At 38.0% G+C, this 26,856-nt stretch overlaps 1 protein-coding gene across 1 annotated transcript in view; it reads right to left on the bottom strand.

Moving 5' to 3' along the window:
- The window catches only part of cenpk (centromere protein K), a 34,774-nt gene that overhangs the window by 3,290 nt on the left and 4,628 nt on the right, over positions 1–26,856 (bottom strand). Inside the window, exons 2-10 of the mRNA XM_028820509.2 lie at positions 19,678–19,701; positions 18,614–18,751; positions 12,919–12,975; positions 10,762–10,825; positions 10,607–10,653; positions 7,866–7,948; positions 4,718–4,816; positions 403–538; positions 238–288 (exon numbers count right to left, since the gene is read on the bottom strand). Coding sequence (XP_028676342.1) covers positions 238–288; positions 403–538; positions 4,718–4,816; positions 7,866–7,948; positions 10,607–10,653; positions 10,762–10,825; positions 12,919–12,975; positions 18,614–18,751; positions 19,678–19,701 — 699 coding nt within the window. The remainder of the gene's footprint in view (positions 1–237; positions 289–402; positions 539–4,717; positions 4,817–7,865; positions 7,949–10,606; positions 10,654–10,761; positions 10,826–12,918; positions 12,976–18,613; positions 18,752–19,677; positions 19,702–26,856) is intronic.

Below are 26,856 nucleotides of genomic sequence, written 5' to 3'. Positions count from 1 at the left end.
CAGCCCTTGAGAACGAATTGAGTTCGTAAGTCAAGGGTCCACTGTACATGCAGTGCACTGAGGGGTGCAGGCACCCACGCTGACAAACACATTTCAAAGTTCAAATTCAATGGAATACAAATTCTGACAACACTGAAATACTTTATAATACCTTTAATGTAGTGGAAAATAAACCAGGATTTATTATGCTTTTAAACAAGAACATTTGAGTTTTGCAGAAAAAAAAAAAAATCTTACCTCTAGAATCTCATGTAAAGATATCAAATTTTCATGGACATCTACAGACATCTGTTAAAAGGAAAGAAACATTTTTTTGTTACTAACATCCCAACTTTTTTTTTTTTGGGGGGAACATTTCAGTAAAACGGGTCAATTCCTTGAATTGTTACCCAAATATCACACCTTGCTGTTTTTACTTGGATGATTTTGATGCTGTGGTAATGGAAAGTGCTGTGCGAGGAAGGTGCCCATGCTGTCGAGCAGCTTTTCTTGATAGGTTTTAACTTGCTGGATCTTTACTTTCATATCTTGAAAAGCTCTGCAAAGATAATGTCATTAAACAGATGTCACTGTATCGAATATTAACTTGCTGAAAATTCACAAATAGGTTTCATGACACACGTATTATGCAGTAATCTGTGGTTTTTTAAGTGCAGTAAAATATATGGAAACTGATAGTAAAAATCATGTTTAAGTGGATCAGACTCCGTACAAATTCAGATAGGTAACAATTGAACCAAATATTGTATGCTTTATGGAGGTTTAATTTTTGTAATTGTTTTAAACATTTTTCATTGTTTCTTCTCTTTAATAACTGTATTCTATGTTAATAGTACATACCAATTTTAACTCGAGTCATTATGTAATATATGTGTAACCTTTCTGTATCAGCTCTAAACTGAAGACCATCATTATAGCTGGATAGTCCATTTTCACATGGTCACCCAGGGAAACATCAGTAAAGGTTAATAATTCAATAAAACAAAAACACACACATCAATAATTAAATGCAAGGAAAGGAACATTTGGAATGTTTATTTTTATTATGAAATTAGCCTTCCTTTTCCCTCTAGTCTGCAAATAGCATAAAACAATCACCACACCATTACTACATGTGGATTTTGTTTATTTAAATGCTGCAAACAACACAGCGTCCATTTCCAAGATCTTGTACACAATAATATTTTAGTGAAATACAAATGGATTGTGTTTAGGAGGAGTAATGAAAAATAAAATATTTCAACACTTTCACTTTATAAGTGACCACCTTTATAAAGTGGTTGTAACCAGATTTAACCAATTAAACTCTTTTTCACATATAAAGTAATTTGCTTTCAATTAACATCAATTAATGTGATTCTGATAGTTCTGTTCTTTTCACTTTTATTGATTAAAAAGACTGCATGACAATAAGCTACAAGTCAGTCAGAAATACAATACAACATCAAATATCCCTTCCCCAGCTATAAGACAAAGAAAAAAAATAGTTTATTATGAATTAGTCGATTACAAACACGAAGACATCCCAAAATTAGTGGAGGTTAAGCGTGTATAGTTTTTGACTGCCAGAAATTAGATTTTTTTAAAAAATTTCAAGTAAAATAGGACAATTCCCCATTCCCCCCCCCCCCCCCCCCCCCCCAACTTTGTTATAGTAGGTGGGTAAGGACTCTTCCAGCTAGGCAAGATAACGTGACATGGTACCAGCACAGTGCAAATTATTCCAATAATTTGTTTAGTAAGCTGTAATGTCACATCAGGCACAACCCCAAATGGTATTTTAAAGCCAAGACTGTCCAATGAATACGCAAAGATTTTATTCCACTGAACGTTACCAAAATGTGTGACAAAGTGAGACAGGTGTCTGACACATTGCTCAGAATTAGGGATTTGACAAGGGTACATTTTGTATATTATTAGTGGATAAAGATGTGTGCCGTATGCAGTTTTGAGCTGAATTGAGACCATGTTTTGCCCAAATTGAAGTAATAGTGCATTTTATAGTGGGCTGATTTCCACTTAAGAATCTAACTGAAAGGGGCTGTTATCTAAATACTGTTTCAGAGGATCTAATTCTGCACTCTTTTGAAAGTACTGTAAATCACCTAGAGATGCTTCATATATAGCAACCAATTTCTGTTGTGGTCAAAAAATTGAAACGTTTGTTAAGCCAGTTCTATTTTACAGAACTGTGTGGAAAGTAATCTTGTGTATTCATGATTGATTCTAGAGATGTGCCTGACCAATTCTAATGCCCATCTGTGTCCATCTGGTTTGCAGTTTAGTGTGTGAAATGTAAGAGATTACTTGTTTAATGAATATATGAGTCAATATTTCTCAGTTAGTTCTAGTGATATGACAGTTTAAAAATATCAGTTTGAATGGAGAGAACTATTATTTCCATCTACTAATAATAATGCGGCGAGTTGCCAATTGCAAGTTAAATTAATAGTGCTTGATATGGTAAGACATAACAATGGTGTCATAACTGCACTTTTTGGCAGAGGGTAGCAATGATAGCAGGTAATCAACCTGAAAATAACTGAGATTCAATAAAGAGAAGAAAAGTGTTTTGAAAATTATGTAAAATGTTCAGGAACTTTGCTGAACTCCTCAATATGCATTGAAGTCAATAGGGAAAGAGGAGCTGAACTTGTTTTGAGTGAACTATTATTGTACAGTGGTCTTTTAAGGATCCTTGAGGGCTAGGGAAGTATATGCAAACTGTTCTGGACCATTTATTGTGGTCAAAAATTTGATCTGCTGTGAGGCAGCAGTGCTAACCACTGCACCACTGTGCCTTAAATATCAACGTAGAGAAAATGTAAAACATGGCCATAAACTAACAATTAGTGTATCAGACACGACACCCGATGTCCACAACACAACACACGTGTTTATTTACAAAGTGTACAAACTGGTTCCACCAACTCACGCATGACTACTCAGTCCTTTTCCTCTCTTTGGCCGCCTCCATTCCTCTCTCGCAAGCTCTGTCTTCCTCCTCCCGACTCCAGCTCCTCGAATGGAGTGAGGCGGCCCCTTTTATAACCCCCCAGATGTGCTCTGAGATGGTCTTTTGGCAGCATTCCCTGGTGTGGCGGAAATGCTGTCCTCCAGGGCTCGGGAACCATCCAGACGCCCCCTGGGGTTGGCCATGGACTCCCCACAGGGTTGAGCTTCCCAACTCCGTATCCGTGGTCCTTGATGGAAACCAGGGGGGCTACCCTCTTGCGCCCAGGGGAGATATTGCCCCTCTCCCGGTCCTTCCCTGATCCAGACGTCCCAGTGGGGCAAGGTCCCTGGTCGTCTGCCACAATATATATATATATATATATATATACTAGCAAAATACCCGCGCTTCGCAGCGGAGAAGTAATGTGTTAAAGAGGTTATGAAAAAAAAAGGAAACATTTTAAAAATAACGTAACATGATTGTCAATGTAATTGTGTTGTCATTGTTATGAGTGTTGCTGTCTTTTATATATATAATATGCACACACACACACATAAACATATATATACATAAACATATATATATATATATATATATCTACATATACACATATCTACATATACATACGTATATACACATCCACATAAACATATATATACATATACAAATTTACATATCTACATATATATATATATAGACATAGATATATACATACATACATTCACATATATATATATATATATATATATATATATATATATATATATATATATATATATATATACTGTATATATACATATCTACTTATTGGCTCCTGTATTTAGGATATGGCAGGTTGGATAATGGATGGATGGACTGATTGAAAATAGTTTTGCATTTACCTTTTTAGTAAAAGGCGAGCTTTTAAGCCTGAGAAATCACCACGTAAATGCACACGTTTAATTGGACATGTGTTAATATGTATGGTTACACAGTATTAAAAGACAGTGAACAACGTCAGTTACCTTTGTTTCCGCGTTTGATAAAAGGTGAGCTTTTAAGCCTGAGAAATCACCCCGTAAATGCACACGTTTAATTGCACATGTGTTAATATGTATGCTTACACAGTATTAAAAGACAGTCAAAAATTAACGTCATTTACCTTCGTTCCCGCGTGTGACTCGTGCTGTAAATGTCTTCCTTGTTTTTAGTTCACGTGATTACGTAGGAGGCGTGATGACGCGATACGTGACTCCGCCTCCTCCATTACAGTGTATGGACAAAAAATATGTTCCAGTTATGACCATTACGCTTTGAATTTCGAAATGAAACCTGCCTAACTTTTGTAAGTAAGCTGTAAGGAATGAGCCTGCCAAATTTCAGCCTTCCACCTACACGGGAAGTTGGAGAATTAGTGATGAGTGAGTCAGTGAGTCAGTCAGTCAGTCAGTGAGGGCTTTGCCTTTTATTATTATAGATAACAAACACTGAAATTTTAATAAAGGTGTGTAGACTTATACACTTCCAGCTTACTATACTATGCTTAAGAAAAATAAGATTAGGCTGTCCTTAAAAAAAGTGCGCAATATACCTTTTGAGGTTATTCAACCAAATGACATAGTATGCTTTTCTTATCTCACCATAGGAAAACATCATATGCAAGACTTTTAGATAGATAGATAGACAGATAGATACTAGACTTATTGTATACTATAAGATGTGAAAGCAAGCTTTCTCTGATTTAGATTAATTATAAAATTAAATGGGATAAAAGATCCATACCTTGCCTCTGAGTAATCTTGTAATATACTTTTAACCTTAGCTGCACGCTCAGCAATAACCTGGCCCAATTCCTGCTGCTCTTGTAGCCACTCCTGTTCTCTGCAAGTCATACAAAAATATTTAAATGTAAACAAACCGTCATTCAGTCTACAGGTATAAACGTCATAAGTTACAAAGAAAAAATACACTAGATTCTGAAATTCAGTAAGTAACTTGATTACTGAACTGTTAATAGCAGGTAAACTGCAAAACAAATAAGATATAAATACACGATCATTTTCAAGCTATAAAAATAATATAATAAAAAAAACTAAAAAGTCAAGCTATAACAAATCCTAATTCAATATCAAGCAACCCCGAACACTTTACTGTAAATGCCATATACAATAGTTCATTAGGACACTTTCCCCATTTGTGTAATTCTAGGAAAGAGTTCATCTTTCTTTCTTTCTTTCTTTCTTTCTTTCTTTCTTTCTTTGGTCCACATGGTTAATAACATGGAAATGCCTTTTACTTCCAAAAACTTGGACATATTTCTTTATTTAAATAAAGGTGGTAATTGTACATTTTTAAATTTGCTCATGGTACAACCTCATTTGTCATAGCTGCAAACTGAAGGCATAAATGAAACATACTATGCATGTTACCATGTGCAAAATATGCTTGTAAGTAGCATTTCTGGTGCTTATGTAATCCTGACAGCCAGCTAGGAAATTTTTATTTTGTAAATTTCTGACCAATGTTAAATGTGTATGGACTATAAAAGTATAATTTAAACAATTAAAAGACATACTGTAATTATAAATCTTCATTTACAGTATTTCTTATAGTAGGCCTGGATCATTTACAAACATGTTTGTTACCCCCAAAAGGCTTAAAAATTAGGCAAGGGATTGCAGGTATTCCACACAAATTTAGTAATTCCCACAAATTCAGATTTTTAATGTGTAAATTTCCTGCACTTATTTATTTTGTAAGCAGTCTGTCCTGGTTGTTGCAAGAACATTGTCTTTTCTAAAATCAATATTTTATACTTGTGCCTTATGTGTTACTTAGGAATTTTTTTAATTGTTTGCACTTTTTTAGGCTCACATGCCTAGGATGTCACTGTGTGTTGCAGTTGCTCACGAGCATTGTGAGTGTGCAGCAGTGAAATTCAGCAAGTGTGCTGCACCAATCAAACATGCATCCAACACACAATGCTTAAACTGTGCCTTAGAACCTGACTAAACTCTGTTAAAGTTAAAGGCTAAAAACGGGCCGAAGTACATTAGTGTGATCAAAACTATACACAAATTCAAAAAAATCATTTGCATTATTTAGTGAATTCACATTCAGTTTTGCTCTTTTTTTTGACAAACTGACTGCTACCAATTCATAGCTGTACTATTACTAAACTTACACACTTCTTATCAGCTCTTCCTTAGAATGTCCATGGCAGACTGACTGGCTTTAAACCCAAGTCAGATAAGTAAAATAAGTAACACAAAAACAATGCTCATGTAACTTTCTAGAACATGGGTAACGCTGCCACCTCTCCAACTCACAAAAGAAGGATATTTCAGAATAAAGATGAGAACTTTGTAGTATGCTTTACCTTATAATGCCACAATTTGCCTTTACATTCTTATATGGTCTTTTGTAAACGATGTTTGGTTTTGGAGCTGTTCATGGTAATCTCAGAACAAATACTGTATGTTCACTGGCAAACTAATTAAGTCAATTATTCTCAAACCTCCTTACCCCAAATCAGAGGAGCAGGGATCGAGAGCCTACATTGGATGTACTGAACAATGAAGGCAGCACAATGAAGAAAAAAGGGGGATAGACAGGGCATCAGTCCACTGCAGGGTGTACCCACATTTACACCAACACTGGGACCATTTAATCAAACCTACAAGGCTTTTACAATGCTGGAGGAAAACCGGAGTACTCAGGAAAAAACAAACACTCACAACACACAGGAAGAACATTCAAACTCCTCAAAGGCAATCAAGTGTTGAATTTGTATGTTGGATCTGTAAAGTGGCTGTGCTAATCAGTCAGTCTGCACTACTGAGATAGGGACAGATTAACTATATTTTAACTACATACAGTATCTGACATTTCTCAAATTACACAGAGCGGGGTCCCAAGAGTGCTGAAGTGCATACCGCATAAAAATTGTCTATCCTCTGTTATATCACTTACAACTGAGCTCCAAACTGCCTCCAGAAGCAACATTAGCACAAGAACTAGAAATCAAGAGCTTCATGAAATGGGTTTCCATGGCTGGGTAGCTGAAAACAAGTCTAAGATAAATATGTGCGATTTCAAGTGTCACCTAAACTGGTGTAAAACACGCCACCAGTAGACTCTGGAGCAATGCAAATGTGTTCTCTGGAGTGATGTACCACCTGGCATTTTAATGGACAAATCTGTTTTTGGCAGAAGCTAGGATATCGCTACCGTCTGGACTGTACAGTGCCTGGGTTTGGGTTGGGCCCCTTGGTTCTAGTGAGGGAGACTGCTAATGCTACAGAATAAAAAGAAATTTCAGACAATTGTGCACTTTCAACTTTGTAGCAACAGTTTGGAGAATACTCTTTTCTGTTTCAGCAGGACTGTGACCCTGTGCACAAAGCCAGGTACATAAAGAAATGGTTTGACGAGTGTAGTGTGGAGGAACTTTAGTGTCTTTTAAAAAGGTTACAGTATACTTTGCAAGGATATGAAACATGAGAATATAGGACGCTTTTCTTATTTTAATATTGTACGATATCACAGCAGAGACATTTAGGAGAAAATCCAGCAAATAAAACTACCCTTAAACTGTAACTTTCCAACAACAAGTACATTTTCACTTTCCTTTGTTTCAGTTGTTTACAAATCATTCATAAATTAAACAATACTACCAGACCATGCATTTAGAAATTCCTAAAAACATCACCAGTATTTTCTGGGTCCTGGGATGAAAATCTCTGCAGTGTATTCTCTTAAGCTTTTTTTTTTTTTTTTTTTAATAGTTTCCAACAAATGCCATTTTAATTTCTAGTCTAGCTATAGTTATTTAACACCTTTTCACCACCAGGGTACATTTCCATATACATAAGGGTAATTATACCAATGTAATAAGCAAGTAACAGTCATCTTTCCCTCTCAAACTCACCTGTTAAGAGTTTTCTTTAAGTTTTCATTTTGAGCCTGACAAGAAGACAGTACCATTTCAAGTTCTCTATTCACTCTCTGTAACTAAAATAAAAATCTGATTTAAAGTAAAACAGTTTAGACAAAGATAAAAAATAGAATTCTTAGAATTTTACTGTAAGGGCAAACAAAGGTCTTTTTTTTCTGCAGAATTCACCATGCTTCAGGAGGCCCATTATTCACAGATTACTTGCCACCACTTCTATCTATGTCTTCTTTTGGCATGGCACCACTCTTGAACCCATCAATGCTACCTCTCTTACACTGAACATTTCACCCAATCATTCCCCCATCTTCAGCTCTAATGTCCAAAACAAATTAGGCAGTTTCTTCTAATCACACAATTTATTACTGTTACGTCAGTCCTTTTTAAGCAGTACTATTTTCCTCTTTCTTTTTAATTTTCTTCCTTTTTTGTGATTGTGATGTTTGTGTGTGTCTGTATTTATTCATTCATTCAATGAGTATCTGTAAAAAGTGAAATTTCCCCTTGAGGGCAAATAAATTAGAAATTTTGTTTGTTTCCAAGTGAAATTTGGCATCAGACAGACAGACAGACAGACAGACAGACAAAAATAAGGAAAGTAATAATCAGTCCGGAACAAGTGAAATTGAAAAAAACCACGTCCAATCGGGCTCAGAATTAAGAGACAAACAGTAAAATACAAAGTACAACTTCATAAAGATGTTCAAAGACGTTGCAACTATACACATGCAGAGCAGGTTAGAGATTATGAAAGCAGTGGAATTCGAAAGGCTCAAAAAAACGGAGTGATACAAATGCAGAGAAAGTTAAAGAATATGAAATAAGGAAACTTAGAAAGTATCAAAAAAAAGAAAGTTCACAGTAGCGCAAACAAACGGAAATTATTACTCGAAAAAAGGGAAAACAATCACCACGGATCAGGTATCATTGAAAAAAAAGCAGGACAAAGCAAGGTCAGAAATAAAAGACAAAGAGTAGAAAACAAAGTAAAACGTCATAAATAGGTTAAAAAAAATCAAGGGGGCCAAACACATGCAGAGCAAGATACAGAATATGAAAGCAGAAAAAAATGACAGTGTCAAAACAAAGAAAGTAAACATCGCATTAGTGCAAACAAAGAGAAATTATTACTCAGAGAAATAACAAATAGGCCAATGGAGATTGGATATATGGACATAGGTGATATATCAGAAGTATGTAAATATTGTAAGTCAAAGAATTTCAAAAACGGGGTTTACCTCACATGCATTTATTGGTTACTTTGCAAACAAAATTATTAACTGCTGATGATGTTGATGGTTTTGTCTGTGCTGAAATTCCAAACAGAGAAACCTATCCTGAATTATAGTACAAAGTCATTAAACACATGTCTCACGGACTTCATTTAAAAGATTCAGCATGCTGGGACTCGAAAAATTCCAAATATTGTTTTTAACGAAGTTCTGAAATAAAACTGAAACTAATGAAATAGCAACAATTCAAAGAAAAAAACAATCTTAAAAGTGTGTATCCAGAAAACCAAACACAGGGGTTGGCGAGCGAAGCCCCCTAGTACATATAAAATACTTTTTAAAACTTTTACTGGTACAGAGAGATTACACCTAGCAAAAGATACCATATATAGACACAGAAAATATAATTTGGCTGGCTCAAATTTTCCTGGCGATCGAATAGTCTTATCACTTTTGTTTACCCTTTCATTTTCATTACTTCTAGATCTAGGCAAGGTGCCATTTGTTTTTTTTTTATTGCAGCACCAGTTGTATTTGGTATAGTGATGAAGTCTGTATGGTCACATCAGAAAAGTAACTTGTAACATCGAACATCTTAAGAACATTGTTTGTTAAATTAAAACTTTCAGGACTTATTTGTTTTACTGCAACATATGTAATCATATTATTTACTTTATTTAAAAGCTAAGTGATATATGTATCCCTGATTTTGGCTCTCAAATCTTCCTTTCAGTTTCAGTTAATGGGAATTTAAAGTCTACAACATATTCTTGTCATTACACTAACATGCTGCATTCTGTATTCTAAAGAACTAAAAACAATATACAGTATATATATTTAATATAGTGTAATTTCTTAGATTTCCACATGCATGCTTTGATTATTTTACAGGAATAATGCTTTAATGTTTTGGAAAGCATCCAAAATCTGTCACCAATCCCCAACAGCCTTAACTTTGATATCCAAGTATAAAATGTTAGATAAGCACATGTAAATATAGGTTAAGCAAACTTTCGGAATAAGTTTACTTTTTTTTATATAATAAAATAAAAATGTTCAGTTTAAAATTTTCAGACTGGAGGCAGAGGTGAAAAAGTCTATTAGCAAATAAAAAAGGAAAAAAAAACTATGCAGGACTACGGATAAGGTTTACATTTGGAGACAACTATATACACAACAATTACTAATAATTTTTATACTGGTAATATGAATCACTCAAAGATAATGAAATATGACTAGTCAACAAAGACCACACTCAATTGGGAAAGTGAAATTGTATTTTAAGAAACACAGAGTGTTTAAAAAGAGAAAAAACAACTGATTTTTTCAAAAAGAGAAAAACTGAATTTATATTTCAAAACAGGAAGTAATTTTAAGTAAACAATTTAAATTAAATTTATATTTTAAGCACAGCCATATTTCCATTTTTACACCTCTTTCTAAAGCATTAGGATGAACATTTTTTATTTGTGCATATTTACCAACCTCATCCATGCCAAATGCTGCCAGCACATCACTGTTTTCAGATATCACTTAAGGAAAGAAAAACAAAACAGATGCTTGATACAGAGTAAGGTGTTAGAACTACTGATTTTTGCTTGAAAAAGCACATATTTAGGTCTTCATTTTACATCACTCACAGTCTGGATCTTTTTCTTCTAAGTGGTGGAGCTCTGCCATTATACCTTTATGCCGATAGCTAGTCTAAAGAAGACAGACAGACAAACACAAGGTAAAAACTGTTGTATTTTGAAAAATAAACTGATTTACAAAAGTATTTTGAGTCTCTCTGGATTAGATTAAAAATAATTTTATAATGCTAGGCCAGTTAATATAAATCAAACACCTTCACATTATAGCTGAAGAATTAAACAAAGTACAACTTATTTGACATTTTAAATAAGTATTTAATAAAGAATAATAAATTAATACTCAGTCTGAAAAGCCAAGCTTTTAACATCTCCTGAACAATCCCCCATCTGGGCATGTTTATATTTATACTGTATATTCAGGTACCCGGTACTAATACTACACTGTGATAGTGTGCATACTGTTTCAAAATAATGATTTTAACATCTTACTAAAAAGCGTATAAACTCATTAGTAATAGAACTGAGCACCTTTACAACTGGGTCAAAAATGTAATTTAATAAAAGTGAACCATCCTTAGTAAAAGTGAATACTGTACTTTTTCTCTTAAAATGATATCAAAATATTTTTCCAGAAAAGGTTAACAATGAGCATTAAATAAAACTGTACATAATCTATAAGATCTTTTCAATTAATTCTAAGAATGCTGCTAGTTATTTATGAATAAGGGTAAACCTCCTTTCATATTAAAACTATTTGTGAGTCTAAGTGTCTGTGTCTGCCTGCGTGTCTGTTCGGTTGCTACGTCTCTGTCATTCCAAAAGATGGTGCATCACAAACATTTTTAGAAATATAAAAGGTATTGCATTCCAATAGATGGTGCATTAATACTACCTTCACAAATCCAATACCAAATGACATATAACAGAGATGGATGCATTGCATAGTGGACTGCAACATTAACACGGAGGTCTATGTTGAATATTTAGATTTCAACCTGCCTTGGGCGGGTAAGCACAATGAATTTATAAAACAAATGAAAAACCTTATTTACAATATCAATGCATACAAAATAAATATTTTTAACTATCAATGTGCTGTTAAATTTAATTAAATGGGGCATATGTAAATAATAAATGGCTGATTAAAAATATGGAATACTGAAAATGGCAACTACTTCTAGAGAGTTTTTTGTTATCCAGAGTTATACCATTTTCTCAATCCTGCTTGTCTGTGTCATTTACAAAGCAGCTGCTGTGTCCAAAAAAAAAAAAAGGTTTTTTTTTTCCCCAGTGATGGACAACTATTTCTTATTTAAAATGTTTTCATTTTAAAATCATTCTGGACAAAAAAATTTAAATGTCTATCAGACAGCCTTGGTGTCACAATCCCTCCTAATCCACTAACAGCTGTGTTTGGTGGATTCCCAGATGGGCTTAAAGTGGAGAAGGACAAACAAACTGTGATTACCTTTACATCACTATTAGCACATAGACTTGTCTTGCTCAACTGGAAGAGTCCTAACCCACCTCTTTTAAGTCAATGGGTAACTGATGTTATTATATACTAACTGAAATTGGGAAAACAAATCAAATTCTCATTTAGAAGATCTGTTCAAAACTTTTTTAAAACCTGGCAGGATCTAATCAATAACATTTTAGAATAAGCATTAATATTGGGACGAAGGACTTCTTTCCCTCTTTACTACTCTCAAAGTTTTATTTACTCTGGCTGTTGGCCTTCCTCATGGATGGGGGTTAAATTGAATTTAGTTTTATTAAGTTTGACTTGTATGTTTTTAAGTTGCAAGTTCAATAAAAGTTAAAATAAATAAATGTTTTCATTAATGGCTTTCAATATACACTACTAACTTGGACTTTTACTTGTGTATTTAAAAAAAATGTCCATTATTATATACTGCATTTTAAATATCTTCAACTACCATATTATAATTTATAACCACAAATCAATGGTTTTTAAATTAGTGCAGTTATACTGTAATATAAATGTGAATTCTCATCCAAAGAATTTACTGAACGCAAAAAGTACTTTTCTGTATTATACGAATTTCTTTAATTCCATTTCCCTAAATAAAACATGTCTTAAGGCACAGAAAATGTATGTATTTGTAAAGAAGACAATAACTTGGAACACTGGCCAACAATATACGCGGCCTACATACACCTAGATAGTGTCATAACTCTTACCTTAAGATCTGGATCTGCACAGGCTTCTGTTTCTATAAGAGCTAATTTGCTCTGTAGCTAAAAAGAACAAATAATAATGTATAATAAAATGTAAAAACCACAAACAATTCTACCATTCTTTATACTACAGTAGTATTTTTAGTACTTTGTCAAGCCAAAATAGAACCGTGGGAAATTCTTTCTATAGTTTTTAACACACCAATGAAAGATTCATGATACAATCAAATTACACAAATTAATCTTTTGCATATTAAAAATAAGTTACATTTTAATTAGTGCCAGACTGATATGGATTTTCTAGACCAATAACAATACTGATATGTGCGCAACAAAGATGACAGATACATATTTTGCTGATATTGCTGGAGTGTGTAAGTATTAAGACATTCCTTGCACAAATTTCCTAGAAAAAAAAAAACTGAAAAGAAAAAGATTAAGATTATGATGTTTTCATGTGGCCACATTTTAATTTAACATTTAAAGAAGTTAAATGACAGTGTTTTTTCTTTTTTTTTTTTTTGATGAACCCAAAGCACAAAGACATCTGATGCCCGTCACTCTCTTAAAATGTACACTACTGGTGCCATGAGCACAAGCATCTAACTGTTAAATTCATGCTTACAAAAGTAATAATATAGCTCATGTTGATTTACGTAAGAAGCATATATTTCACTGACAACAAATGTTATATCATGCACACATATCTGACAAATTTATGATGTAAGAATTTTTTTAGGGGATTAATCCACTTTAAAAAAGAGTAAGTGGTTGTATGTCTTTGTGTCCATCCGGCTATGTCTAAGTCATTCCAACAAAAAGGTGCATCACAAACATTAACATTGCTTTTACAAATCCCATACCAAATGCCATATAGCAGAGACATATGCATTGCATTTGTCATTCTAACAGATGGCTCATTATAAACATCTACAGTGATGCATTGTAGGACTACAATTGTTTGTGGTATGCCATCTACTGGAATGACTAATGCAGTGCGTTTTATTACCATATACATTACACTGCAAATATTAATGCTGAGGTCTATGTTGATAACTTAGATTTCCTCTTATAGGTAGCTCAACTAGTAATTTAATAAATGACTCATTGTACATGAGTGATGTGTGTAAATAATGAAATTTAAAAATATTAAATATATTTATCTGTATATAATATGTACTAATTAATGTAGATCATTATTGTTATATAACCAAGAATGTGCTTTCCATTGACTTATCCAGCTTTATTGCTTTCCATTGACTTATCCAGCTTTATTTAATTTTACCTTTAATGTTTCACCAGTTTGATGTGCACATACTACAATGGCTCAAAGAAAGCGTATCCGTTTATTAGATTTGATAGTCTAATTAAACGTTTACATTTGCATATCTCCCAGACTCTCACTTTATGAGACTGACACTAGCCCCTCACATGAGCAGGTTCAGAAAACAAGCGCAAAAGACTACGGAGGAGAATAAGCTAAGACAGTAGGCTAGAAGACAAGATGAGTGACCATCTTAAAAAAGAAGTAGCATTGGAATGCATTTTAATAACATAAAATAAGGGCGTCAATCATAAGTTATAATATTGGAAAATTTTATTGACATTTAAAAATTGTACTTGTCCTCAGTAAACAGCTGCTTTGGGAACCAACAGATCCTTCTTTTGCTCATGAAAAATAAGAGAATGACCATCGATTGTCTAAGCTTTCTTATTTTACTTCTGCCGCTGTCTGCTTGCATAAACTTTATTAACTGCAACACATTCAGCCGGGGAAGTCACATAGCTGGTTTAACAACTTTTCTCACAGTTTATAAAGGGCTAGTAAAGAATACATAATACACAAATGGTGGTGGTGAGGGATGGGGGCGTGAGAAAGAGAACCTTTTCATTACAGGTCTGTAAACCTCTCTGCTTTGTAAAGATGTGTAACATATGAATATTTCTTTGATGCACATGAAGAAAGTACTGTTCATTTCACAATCCAAAATAACTGCACAGTCAACAAGGTTTTTTGGGAAAGCTTCTTATTTGCATGAAAAACGTGATTTCCAGAGTAAAGGAATCGAGTTACTGTTTTAGGATAAAGAACTGCCAGCTACAAACCCATTACTGAATTGATGACAAACCACAGGTTGGGGTGCATTTATTGCAAATAAACTGTGTTATCAACCACTCGCTGCAATTTACGGAGGCAAGTCTATATGTCTTAGAAAGCCAAACCATCTTTGTCCTGGCACTGAAGCTCTGAATGTAGACGGTGTTTCATAAAGTACGCAGTTTTTAAAAATGCAATAAATCAGCCAAAATCAAAGCAAAATTCAAAATTATTTATTTAATTTCATTCAACATATACTTTGATCTAATAATGAAAAATGATATCGAGCATATGTCCACCTCCACTTTCCCTGCAGGCAGTCATCCGATCATTGAAATTAACAATAACTCTTTCGCAGATGTCCGTGTCGATTTCGCCGATTACCTGTTGAATTTCCCTCTTCAGTTCGTCAATTGTTTGAGGTTTGTTCAAGTAAACTTGTGACTTCACATACCGCCATAAAAAGAAGTCACAAGGTGTGAGGTCACATGACCTCAAGGGCCATTCTTGGTCACTGCCGTGAAGCAAGATCAGATGCTCAGGGAATTTTTCATGAAGCAAGGTGATTCTCTCCCAGGATGTATGGCAGGTAGCCCCGTCCTGCTGAAACCACATTTCATCAATTCCGTCATCCTCCATTTCTTCCAGAGCAGGCCACAAAAAGTTAGTGATCATGTCCCGATAACGGTTGCCATTTACAGTTACTGAATTTCCATTATCATCTTCAAAAAAGAAGGGGCCAATCATGCCCTTGCCCAAAAACCACAACAAACTGTGGCTTGTAGGGCATGCATTTCATGCTCTTGGATCACTCTGGTGTTTTCGTCACCCCAAATGCGGCAATTTTGTTTGTTGACATACGCCCGAGAGATGGAAATGTGCCTCATCACTGAAGATTATTCTTTTTGAAAAATTGTTGTCCTCTTGTTCCAAAATCCAATCGGCGAATCTTCGCCGTTTTGCATGATCTGCTGGTTTCAGCTCTTGTGTCAACTAAATCTTGTAGGGGTGCATATGAAGGTCTTTTTTCAGTATTCGATACACTGAAGATGGCGACATACCCAGCTGTTGTGAAAGACTGTGAAAGACTGTGAAGCGACTTCACGGGGCTCACATTCACACTGTCTTGCAGTACCGCAATGTTTTGTTGCGTTCAAATACTATGGTTTTGACCGGGTGATTTTCTGGTTGCAACTGACCCAGATTCTTAGAAATTCTGTACCAACCTCGAAACTGTTGTTGCGGTAGGGGCATTGTCACATCCAAAGATCGCATGAAGATTATGGACAGTCTCCCCGTTTTTGTACTGAGTTTTCACAATAAGAATGTGTTGCTCGATACTGAACTGCTCCATGGCTACTAAATGGAAAAACGACAAATGGTCTTCTAATCGGAGTAATAATAGATAACGAAAATGATAGGAACAGTGTTGACAACCTTCAAACAAAAAAAATCCCACGCAATTCAAAAACTGCGTACTTTATGAAACACCCTTTTATATCATTAAAGTAGCACAGGTGTTCGCACTGAAGCTTTCTTGAGTGTACTTGTAATTTTCTTTTAAATACATTGAAATTGCTGATTGTGTCAATTACATTTTCATCATATCCCTGCAGCTTTACATTCAGCAGTTCAGACAGGTATTTGATGAATGCTAAATTTAGAAATCATTGGTCATCACCTAACTGGCCATATTTGGAAGGATTAGATGACTTAAAAAAAGCTTCGACTTCAGGCAACAGCACTCTGAACCTTGCCAAAAATTTACCTCTGCTGAGCCATCACACAAAGCTGTGGCTCTGAGGCTCAGGATTTGTGCCGGTATCCAGAAGGTTGCCAGTTCGAATCCCATTACTGCCAGAAGGCATTCTACTCCGTTGGGCCCTTAACCTGCAATTGCTCCAGGGGCATCGTACAATAGCTGATCTTGCACTCTGACCCCAAGGGATATGCGAGAACTAGATTTCATTGTACCTGTACAATAACAATAAAGTTCAATCCATATGTATCAGGAAGTCAATGTTGTCTGTCTCCTCCAGGCGCAAATGAAACAGCAGCTGTAAGCTTTTTCCTCAAAAGTGAGCACAAAGTCTAACATCTCTTTCATATTTAAAATCTTTCTGCAAAATGCTTTCTCATGAATTATACAGTGATAGTAATTAAAATATGAAAAAATTTCACTTTGTTTGCACATTGCATCAGATCTGCTAGTTATCAGTTGAGTAATTTAATTAAACTGTAAAGAAAAACATTTGTATGCAGCCTTTTTTTTTTTGATTGTCGTGGTCTTTTGCCTCAATTTCACAATACCTTGTTACATTACTCCTTGACAACTGAAAGTCCATGATGACTGCTGCAATTTCATTTTTGTTTTTGAAATCTCCAAAAAAAAAAAAGTTAGCAACCTCTGCAAAAGATTATTTTATGACTTCGCTGAATGATTTTTTTGTGTTTAAACAGGACATGACTCACACAAAGCAATGTGATAGTTGCCATTTTTTTGCTTGTATTAAGTCGACAGCCATAGTTGACAACCATGCTACTTGTTAAGATTTTAACTATTTTAGCTCTTCCTATTTTCATTTTAAAGTAACTCACCGTTGGGAAAGTCCACAGCATACTTATTGTGTGTACTTTGGTTTGTGCTAATAGACACTAGCATAGCATTTCACATTCGCACATTCCCACTTTGAATGTGAACGCACAAAAATAACCAAGCTTTCATTTCTTGCAATAATGATACAGTTTCAGTCTCTCTGCTTCACTCGTTTCCTCTCAAACAACCAATCAAACTGTTAGCCAGTCTCTTTCTCCATATGCACTGTGGCAGCAGTAACATGTCTTTAGGTAGTACAGGGCTCCATCATCCAGCAAAAGGGCAACGCAGACTTTTACATGACACCCAACAAGAGAGCAAGAAATGCAGTAAAATGTATGAGAATATATGCACAGGATGTACGGTGTATATTATATTTATATATATGATTAGGCAATTAAAATGTAAATATTCAAATAGCCCATTTATTGAGAATTTTTCACCAGACACTCTTGCAATGGACTGGTGATCTACAGGTAATATTACCATTGCAAATTTTTCCAAATTCTCCAAAGAATTATTTCCCTGACATGCTACAGTATGTTACGGTGAACTCTTTTGTCCCCAAGTTATGCAAACAATTGAGAATATAACTGAACTAACTAATGAATAAAGACTCCGCTGTCTTCAGTTTCTTCTAATACACTTATCATCATAACACATGCCTTTTAAATGCATAGTGAATTTTCCATGTATTACAAAAGAAACGTTGTAGATATTATAAAAAAAAAAAAAATCACCATTTCATCAACGCCTACCATATGAATTACATGGAAGTCGAATCATATTTAGCATAGTATGCATGTGAATTTGCTTACTTGTGTCACTTCTACTTGAAATTGCACACATATTAATTTAAGCAGTCTTTTGCCTTGCATTTAGACTTGATCTAAATTATTTGAAAACAAGACGGTGGCTTGGAATTTGATACCATAAGCATTCTGGATTCTATTCTTTAGAATTTTTAAGAAAAGGTTACTATAAGTGGACACAAATGAACATACCTCTTCAATTTCTTTCCATTTCTCTTCACACTCATTGAACAACTCCTCCTTGGCACTAGCCGGACATTCTAGTTCAGCTGTGAGATCCGGAGGTAATGTTTCTTGATACACGGTCATGGCATTTGCCAAGGCTTTAGCCTAGAAGATAATTAATTTCACTTGAAGTATCAACATGTTAAAATTGTGGAAACAATTTTCTTTGGGTGTTGAAGTTTATCAAAATGCCTTAAATGATAAAGGAGGACTTTTGTTTTACTTGAAATTATTTTTCATACTAACAACTACATAACAACTAACAGATGTTTAGGTAACAGAATGTGTGTCACTAACAGACTAATGCATTACCAAATATTTGTTTAAAACATAATGAAAATATAATTTTATTTTTTTAATAGGTTCTGTTTTCTTGATTATTGTATTGTTCTTCATAACTACTTTATATCTTTTCTAAGATCAAACACATTGTTTAAATAGTTTATGAAATGAGTCCCTGCGTTATACTGGCAAACATCATTACCTCATAACAACAGGCAATAACTAAGTAAGTGCAGTGCTTTTAATATTTAGTTTTGTTTACTCAGCCGGTACATATTTGCATAAATAACAAACATTTCCTGAAACAATCTAAATGATCTAACACAGTATGCTTAGAATTTCACTGTACTCTGTACGTGTGACAATAACGACCCAGTGAACCTATTTTTCCCTCGCTCAAATGTTTATTTACACACTGAAAAATATGATAAAACAATACTTTAAAACAAAAATATGTACTTTAATTCCTGCATCATCAAGTGCCTCATTATAAAACACTGATGTTCCTAAGAGAACAATTATGGATTTACGGTGTAGTACATGTTTTGATAGTCAAAGACATCAGATTTGAAATTAGACATAAAACAGAAGTAACAACAACAAAGAGGAAGTCTTCAAACCAGGGAACAAGATGATTTGCTGTGTTTAAAATAGACATTCAAAAGAAAAAAAGGTGTAACTCAAAGTAATAAACTCCTTTTCCTAGATCTTTTAAACATTCAAAAAAGCAAGCAAAAAAGCCATCTTACCTGTTGTAAGACTTCCATAGTGTCCTAGAAAAAGACCAAAGGTGAATTATTAAAAGACAAATGATTGTCTACAACCCCCTCCCACCCACCCATCTTCCAAACCCAAGTGGGGCGTTTGGAAGTTGGGAGCCTATCCCAGCAAGCATCAGGCACAAGCAAGTGCAATCCCTGGACAGGGCACAAGGTTAACACACACAAACAAACACTCACCAAGGCCAATTTAGCATCACCAATCCAACTAACCTGCATGGCCTTGGACTGTAAGAAATTCACATGGGCACCCTGCTAATAAATGACTTTTTGCTGTCCTCTATGTCCTTAGTAGCAACATCTACTGTCTCATGTCACATTCCTTCCACATTTTTGACATTCCTCAAAGCAGATTTCTTTAGCTAAACATTATCTGCCTTTCATCCTATATGTTCGGGTCACCTCAGCATGCCATGATATGGCGTTTCAGTTACAGCCAACAAACCTGGATGGCTCAACCCAAGTAGTTAAGAGTCATAATAAATCCAGGAAGTACTTCTTTACACAAAGACTTGTGGAAATCTGCAATAAACTACGGAGACATGTAGTTGACGCACAAACCTTGAAAACCTTTCAGAATTATCTGGATGAGATATTGGGACAGTTTATCCATCCATCCATCCATTGTCTCCCGCTTATCCGAGGTCGGGTCGCGGGGGCAGCAGCTTGAGCAGAGATGCCCAGACTTCCCTCTCCCCGGCCACTTCTTCTAGCTCTTCCGGGAGAATCCCAAGGCGTTCCCAGGCCAGTCGAGAGACATAGTCCCTCCAGCGTGTCCTGGGTCTTCCCCGGGGCCTCCTCCCGGTTAGACGTGCCCGGAACACCTCACCAGGGAGGCGTCCAGGAGGCATCCTGATCAGATGCCCGAGCCACCTCATCTGACTCCTCTCGATGCGGAGGAGCAGCGGCTCTACTCTGAGCCCCTCCCGGATGACTGAGCTTCTCACCCTATCTTTAAGGGAAAGCCCAGACACCCTGCGGAGGAAACTCATTTCAGCCGCTTGTATTCGCGATCTCGTTCTTTCGGTCACTACCCATAGCTCATGACCATAGGTGAGGGTAGGAACATAGATCGACTGGTAAATTGAGAGCTTCGCCTTGCGGCTCAGCTCCTTTTTCACCACGACAGACCGATGCAGCGCCCGCATTACTGCGGATGCCGCACCGATCCGCCTGTCGATCTCACGCTCCATTCTTCCCTCACTCGTGAACAAGACCCCGAGATACTTGAACTTCTCCACTTGGGGCAGGATCTCGCTTCCAACCCTGAGAGGGCACTCCACCCTTTTCCGGCTGAGGACCATGGTCTCGGATTTGGAGGTGCTAATTCTCATCCCAGCCACTTCACACTCAGCTGCGAACCGATCCAGAGAGAGCTGAAGATCACGGCCTGATGAAGCAAACAGGACAACATCATCTGCAAAAAGCAGTGACCCAATCCTGAGCCCACCAAACCGGACCCTCTCAACGCCCTGGCTGCGCCTAGAAATTCTGTCCATAAAAGTTATGAACAGAATCGGTGACAAAGGGCAGCCCTGGCGGAGTCCAACTCTCACTGGAAATGGGTTCGACTTACTGCCGGCAATGCGGACCAAGCTCTGGCACCGATCATACAGGGACTGAACAGCCCTTATCAGGGGGGCCGGTACCCCATACTCTCGGAGTACCCCCCACAGGATTCCCCGAGGGACACAGTCGAATGCCTTTTCCAAGTCCACAAAACACATGTAGACTGGTTGGGCAAACTCCCATGCACCCTCCAGGACCCTGCTAAGGGTATAGAGCTGGTCCACTGTTCCGCGACCAGGACGAAAACCACACTGTTCCTCCTGAATCCGAGGCTCGACTATCCGACGGACCCTCCTCTCCAGGACCCCTGAATAGACTTTTCCAGGGAGGCTGAGGAGTGTGATCCCTCTGTAGTTGGAACACACCCTCCGATCCCCCTTCTTAAAGAGGGGGACCACCACCCCGGTCTGCCAATCCAGAGGCACTGTCCCTGATGTCCATGCGATGTTGCAGAGGCGTGTCAGCCAAGACAGTCCTACAACATCCAGAGCCTTGAGGAACTCCGGGCGTATCTCATCCACCCCCTGGGGCCCTGCCACCAAGGAGTTTTTTGACCACCTCGGTGACCTCAGTCCCAGAGATGGGGGAGCCCACCTCTGAGTCCCCAGGCTCTGCTTCCTCATTGGAAGGCATGTTAATGGGATTGAGGAGGTCTTCGAAGTATTCCCCCCACCGACCCACAACGTCCCGAGTCGAGGTCAGCAGCGCACCATCCCCACCATATACAGTGTTGACACTGCACTGCTTCCCCTTCCTGAGACGCCGGATGGTGGACCAGAATCTCCTCGAAGCCGTCCGAAAGTCGTTCTCCATGGCCTCCCCAAACTCCTCCCACGCCCGAGTTTTTGCCTCAGCAACCACCAAAGCCGCATTCCGCTTGGCCTGCCGGTACCTATCAGCTGCCTCCGGGGTCCCACAGGACAAAAGGGTCCTGTAGGACTCCTTCTTCAGCTTGACGGCATCCTTCACCGCCGGTGTCCACCAACGGGTTCGGGGATTGCCGCCACGACAGGCACCGACCACCTTACGGCCACAGCTCCGGTCAGCTGCCTCAACAATAGAGGCACGGAACATGGCCCATTCGGACTCAATGTCCCCCACCTCCCTCGGGATGTGGTCGAAGTTCTGCCGGAGGTGGGAGTTGAAGCTACTTCTGACAGGGGGCTCTGCCAGACGTTCCCAGCAGACCCTCACAACACGTTTGGGCCTACCACGCCTGACCGGCATCCTCCCCCACCATCGAAGCCAACTCACCACCAGGTGGTGATCAGTTGACAGCTCCGCCCCTCTCTTCACCCGAGTGTCCAAGACATGTGGCCGCAAGTCCGACGACACGAGCACAAAGTCGATCATCGAACTGAGGCCTAGGGTGTCCTGGTGCCAAGTGCACATATGAACACCCCTATGCTTGAACATGGTGTTCGTTATGGACAATCCGTGACGAGCACAGAAGTCCAATAACAAAACACCGCTCGGGTTCAGATTGGGGGGGCCATTCCTCCCAATCACGCCCTTCCAGGTCTCACTGTCATTGCCCACGTGAGCATTGAAGTCTCCCAGCAGAACGAGGGAGTCCCCAGAAGGTATGCCCTCTAGCACCCCCTCCAGGGACTCCAAAAAGGGTGGGTACTCTGAACTGCTGTTCGGTGCATACGCACAAACAACAGTTAGGACCCGTCCCCCCACCTGAAGGCGAAGGGAGGCTACCCTCTCGTCCACCGGGGTAAACCCCAATGTACAGGCTCCAAGTTGGGGGGCAATAAGTATACCCACACCTGCTCGGTGCCTCTCACCGGGGGCAACTCCAGAGTGGTACAGAGTCCAGCCCCTCTCAAGGAGATTGGTTCCAGAGTCCAAGCTGTGCGTCGAGGTGAGTCCGACTATATCTAGCCGGAACCTCTCAACTTCGCGCACTAGCTCAGGCTCCTTCCCCTTCAGAGAGGTGACATTCCACGTCCCAAGAGCCAGTTTCTGTAGCCGAGGATCGGACCGCCAAGGTCCCCGCCTTCGGCCACCACCCAACTCACACTGCACCCGACCTCCTTGGCCCCTCCCATAGGTGGTGAGCCCATGGGAAGTGGGACAGTTTAGCTATTAGCTAAACAAATGAGCTTATTAGACTGAATAGTTTATTCTCATTTGCCAAATTTCTTAGCAAATGAAGATCCTAGAGAAGATTTTGCGGGCCTTCTGTCTGTTCTTGAAGAACATTGATTTTCATACCTGATAATCAGTGTCTAGAGAAGATTTTGTGGGCCTTCTGTCTGTTCTTGAAGAACATTGATTTTCATACCTGATAATCAGTGTATTTACATGCACACACAAAACCGGGATAAGGTGAGTAACCCAGTTAAGGCAGACCCCTGGTTTCTTAAAAACTTCTGGAGTCCTCCTTTAGCAAAACACTCTATCATTAAAAAGCCCAAAAAAGATTTAAAAGGCATCATTGTTCACCTTGAATATGAAAACAAGCATGAAGCCTGTGATGATTTTGTTGTGTTTTATAAATATATTGAGTCGTTTATGTGCTGTGAAGTAAATAAAATCCATTCCTTGTTACATTCTTGACCTTACCCTAACCCTAACCCAAATCTATAGCAAATAGCTACGTGCGATTGGGAGACAGCTGAAGGGCCTAAATGATAGTAATTCCACGTCAGACCAGAGGGTGGTAGGGTGGGGTGTGCTGACTGTCTCTCTCTCTCTCTCTTGCAGACTATCCATGGGAAATCCCACAGGGTACCAGAGCCACTGATGACGTCACTTCTGCCCCCAACCCTTCAAGCCATCCCTCCCAAAAAACTGACAATGACGTCAATTCCGGTCCCGATGACATCGTTTCCTTTATTGTCCTTTAAAGCAGCCATCTTACCTCAATAACAACAGTTCTGTTTTGCACTTGAATCTGTGAATATTTCTGTTTAAATTAACTCACTTTTGCAGCCATGGAACAATATACAGGTGGCTGCCCAATCTTGTGACACTACATTAAAACTAAACTGAAGCTTTATTAATGTTTCTGTTACTGGATTGCATGCAGCACACTCTTTTCTGCGAATAACTGGCACACCAGTACATTTACTTCTTGTCTTACACTGTTTGGATAATAATAACCCAGGCATTTTTACTTCAATAAAATAAGCATTGTGTTAGGTTACTAATTACTTTAAAATGTAATCAGACTACGTAACACAAGTTACTTTTAACATGTTACCCTGAAAACTGCTCCTGAGATTGTGCTGCTAAGCTTAGCACTGTTCATTCAGCTCACAAACATAAATTTATCGATTTCTAAAATGCTGAGACAGATTATTTCAACCAAGAGAAGAAATAATGCGATCACCCAAGGATTTGCCTCAAAAATGTATCTTATGGACACTTCAACTGTCTTCTAACTGTGGCTGCTGAAATCACGTATGAAGCACAACGGTGCAACGGACATAGGCAGACTACAAAATCTTTAACTGTAACATGGTTAAGTGTTTACATGAACAAATAACTAGGCTACTTGTGGAGAAATCTACGCATATTAATCAGGCTTCTCTGAGACCAATAACCCAGTATCTCTAACCAGAATAAGGGTTTATATGGCATTTTAGAACCCCCTTTTAAAATGTTATATTAAAGAGTGTGTAAACACACCGATTGATTCTAAACACACAATTAAAAGGAATAAAGACAGAAATTCTGATAAGTTGAGGCAGTTGCATGCAGAGGAATGACAAATAATTGATTAGTTATGGAAAACTTAGGCTGATGCTATAGGATGTGCCAACACATTCTGAATGGCAAGCCACTTTTCATATGCATTTAATTTAATTATAGCTTTTTTCCCTCTGCTTAGAATAGGTGTCTATACAGGTAATCACTTTCTTTAAAAATGTAAAGAATATTTTAATAAAACTAGGATTTCATATTAAAAATGATAAGCAGCTACAATTAGTGCTCACCAGCTTTTAAGCTGTATGGCAAAATTAAACACTAAATCGGTAAGAGGAAAATACACAATAAATGTCAGGAATCAGAATACATTATTTACGTCTAATCCCAACCTAAATTTCAGTGTTGCAATATTAATCTTTTGTAATGTCATCAAAATTATTACATTGTACAATTTAGCTAAGCATATTAAAAGGCCACACTATAAGCTAGGTGGTCAAGCAGATGTACAGGTTTTCCCACCAAATTGGGCTAGTTAGAAAAGAGCAGCACACCTAAAAATATTGATGAGATGGGATGTGTTTTTGGGGTTTCTTAGAAAATATAGGTGCAAAACAAGCCAGAAACGTATAATAATTAACATGAAATAAATTCAATATCAAAGTGAAATGATCTGAAAATCAAGTTCATAGTCGATATCTACTCAGCCCTTGCTGAGGTAGATGATGAAGACAGTAATGCTGTATGAAAGAAACAGCATTTCAACAGACAATTTGCTGCGTTAGACGGTGACCTTGTTTCCCAAATTTTTCCTGAATATTCACTGTACATCTGGCTTAGATGTAGATAACGTCAAAATCTCCACTTGCTGCAGGGACATCGAACTGTTGGCCGTAAGTTTACGTCCCTACTACTTGCCCAGAGAGTTTGGACATGTCATTGTTGTCATTGTGTACATCCCTCCTCGGGCGGACGTGGAGTCAGCGAGTGACATCATCCATTCTGCTGTTGCTAAGTTACAAACGCAGCACCCTGAGGCGCTTGTGCTAATCGCTGGAGACTTTAACCATGTGACGCTGGACAAAACATTACCTGCCTTCTCCCAGTATGTGGACTGTAACACCCGGGGAAATAAGACTATTGATTTACTGTATGCAAACGTTAAAGACGCATACAGCGCCACCACGCTGCCTGCGCTTGGGAAAGCAGATCATAACCTGGTTCTGCTTCAGCCTCACTATAAACCAAAAGTTAGAGTCCTACCTGTAACCACACGATCATTCAGGAAGTGGACCCCGGAGGCTGAGAATACTCTGAGAGAATGTTTTGGAAATACAGACTGGGATATCCTGCAGGGATCTCATAGTGAGAACATTGAAGAAGTTGTTGACTGCACTACTGACTACATCAACTTCTGTATGGACATTGTAGTTCCAGTAAGAACAGTACGCTGCTATGCTAACAACAAGCCATGGATTACAAGTGACATCAAGGGCCTTTTGAACCAGAAGAAAAGGGCTTTTAAAGGCGGTGATCAGCATGAGCTCAAGCGCGTGCAGAAGGAACTCCGAGTCCAGCTCAGGAGCAGTACAGGAGAAAGCTGGAGCAGAAGTTGCAGAATAACAGCATGAAGGAAGTGTGGGATGGGATGAAGATCATCACTGGCTGCAGCTCGAAGCGGGGTACCACCATTGAGAGAGACGTGAAGAGAGCAAACCAAATGAACAACTTTTTTAACAGGTTTGACCACCCTAACCCACTCTCACTCTCACCTCGGAGTACAGCACCCTTCACACATCCTTCTGCTGATACCAGCATAGGAGAGACATCCCCACCCATAATTACAACAGCACAGGTGAGCAGAGAGCTGAGGAGACTTCGTGCCAGCAAAGCAGCGGGTCCAGATGGAGTATCGCCACG

The sequence above is a fragment of the Erpetoichthys calabaricus genome, chromosome 15 (assembly GCF_900747795.2).
Source record: "Erpetoichthys calabaricus chromosome 15, fErpCal1.3, whole genome shotgun sequence".
NCBI lineage: Eukaryota > Metazoa > Chordata > Cladistia > Polypteriformes > Polypteridae > Erpetoichthys > Erpetoichthys calabaricus.
This window is presented reverse-complemented; position numbering and strand designations above follow the sequence as displayed.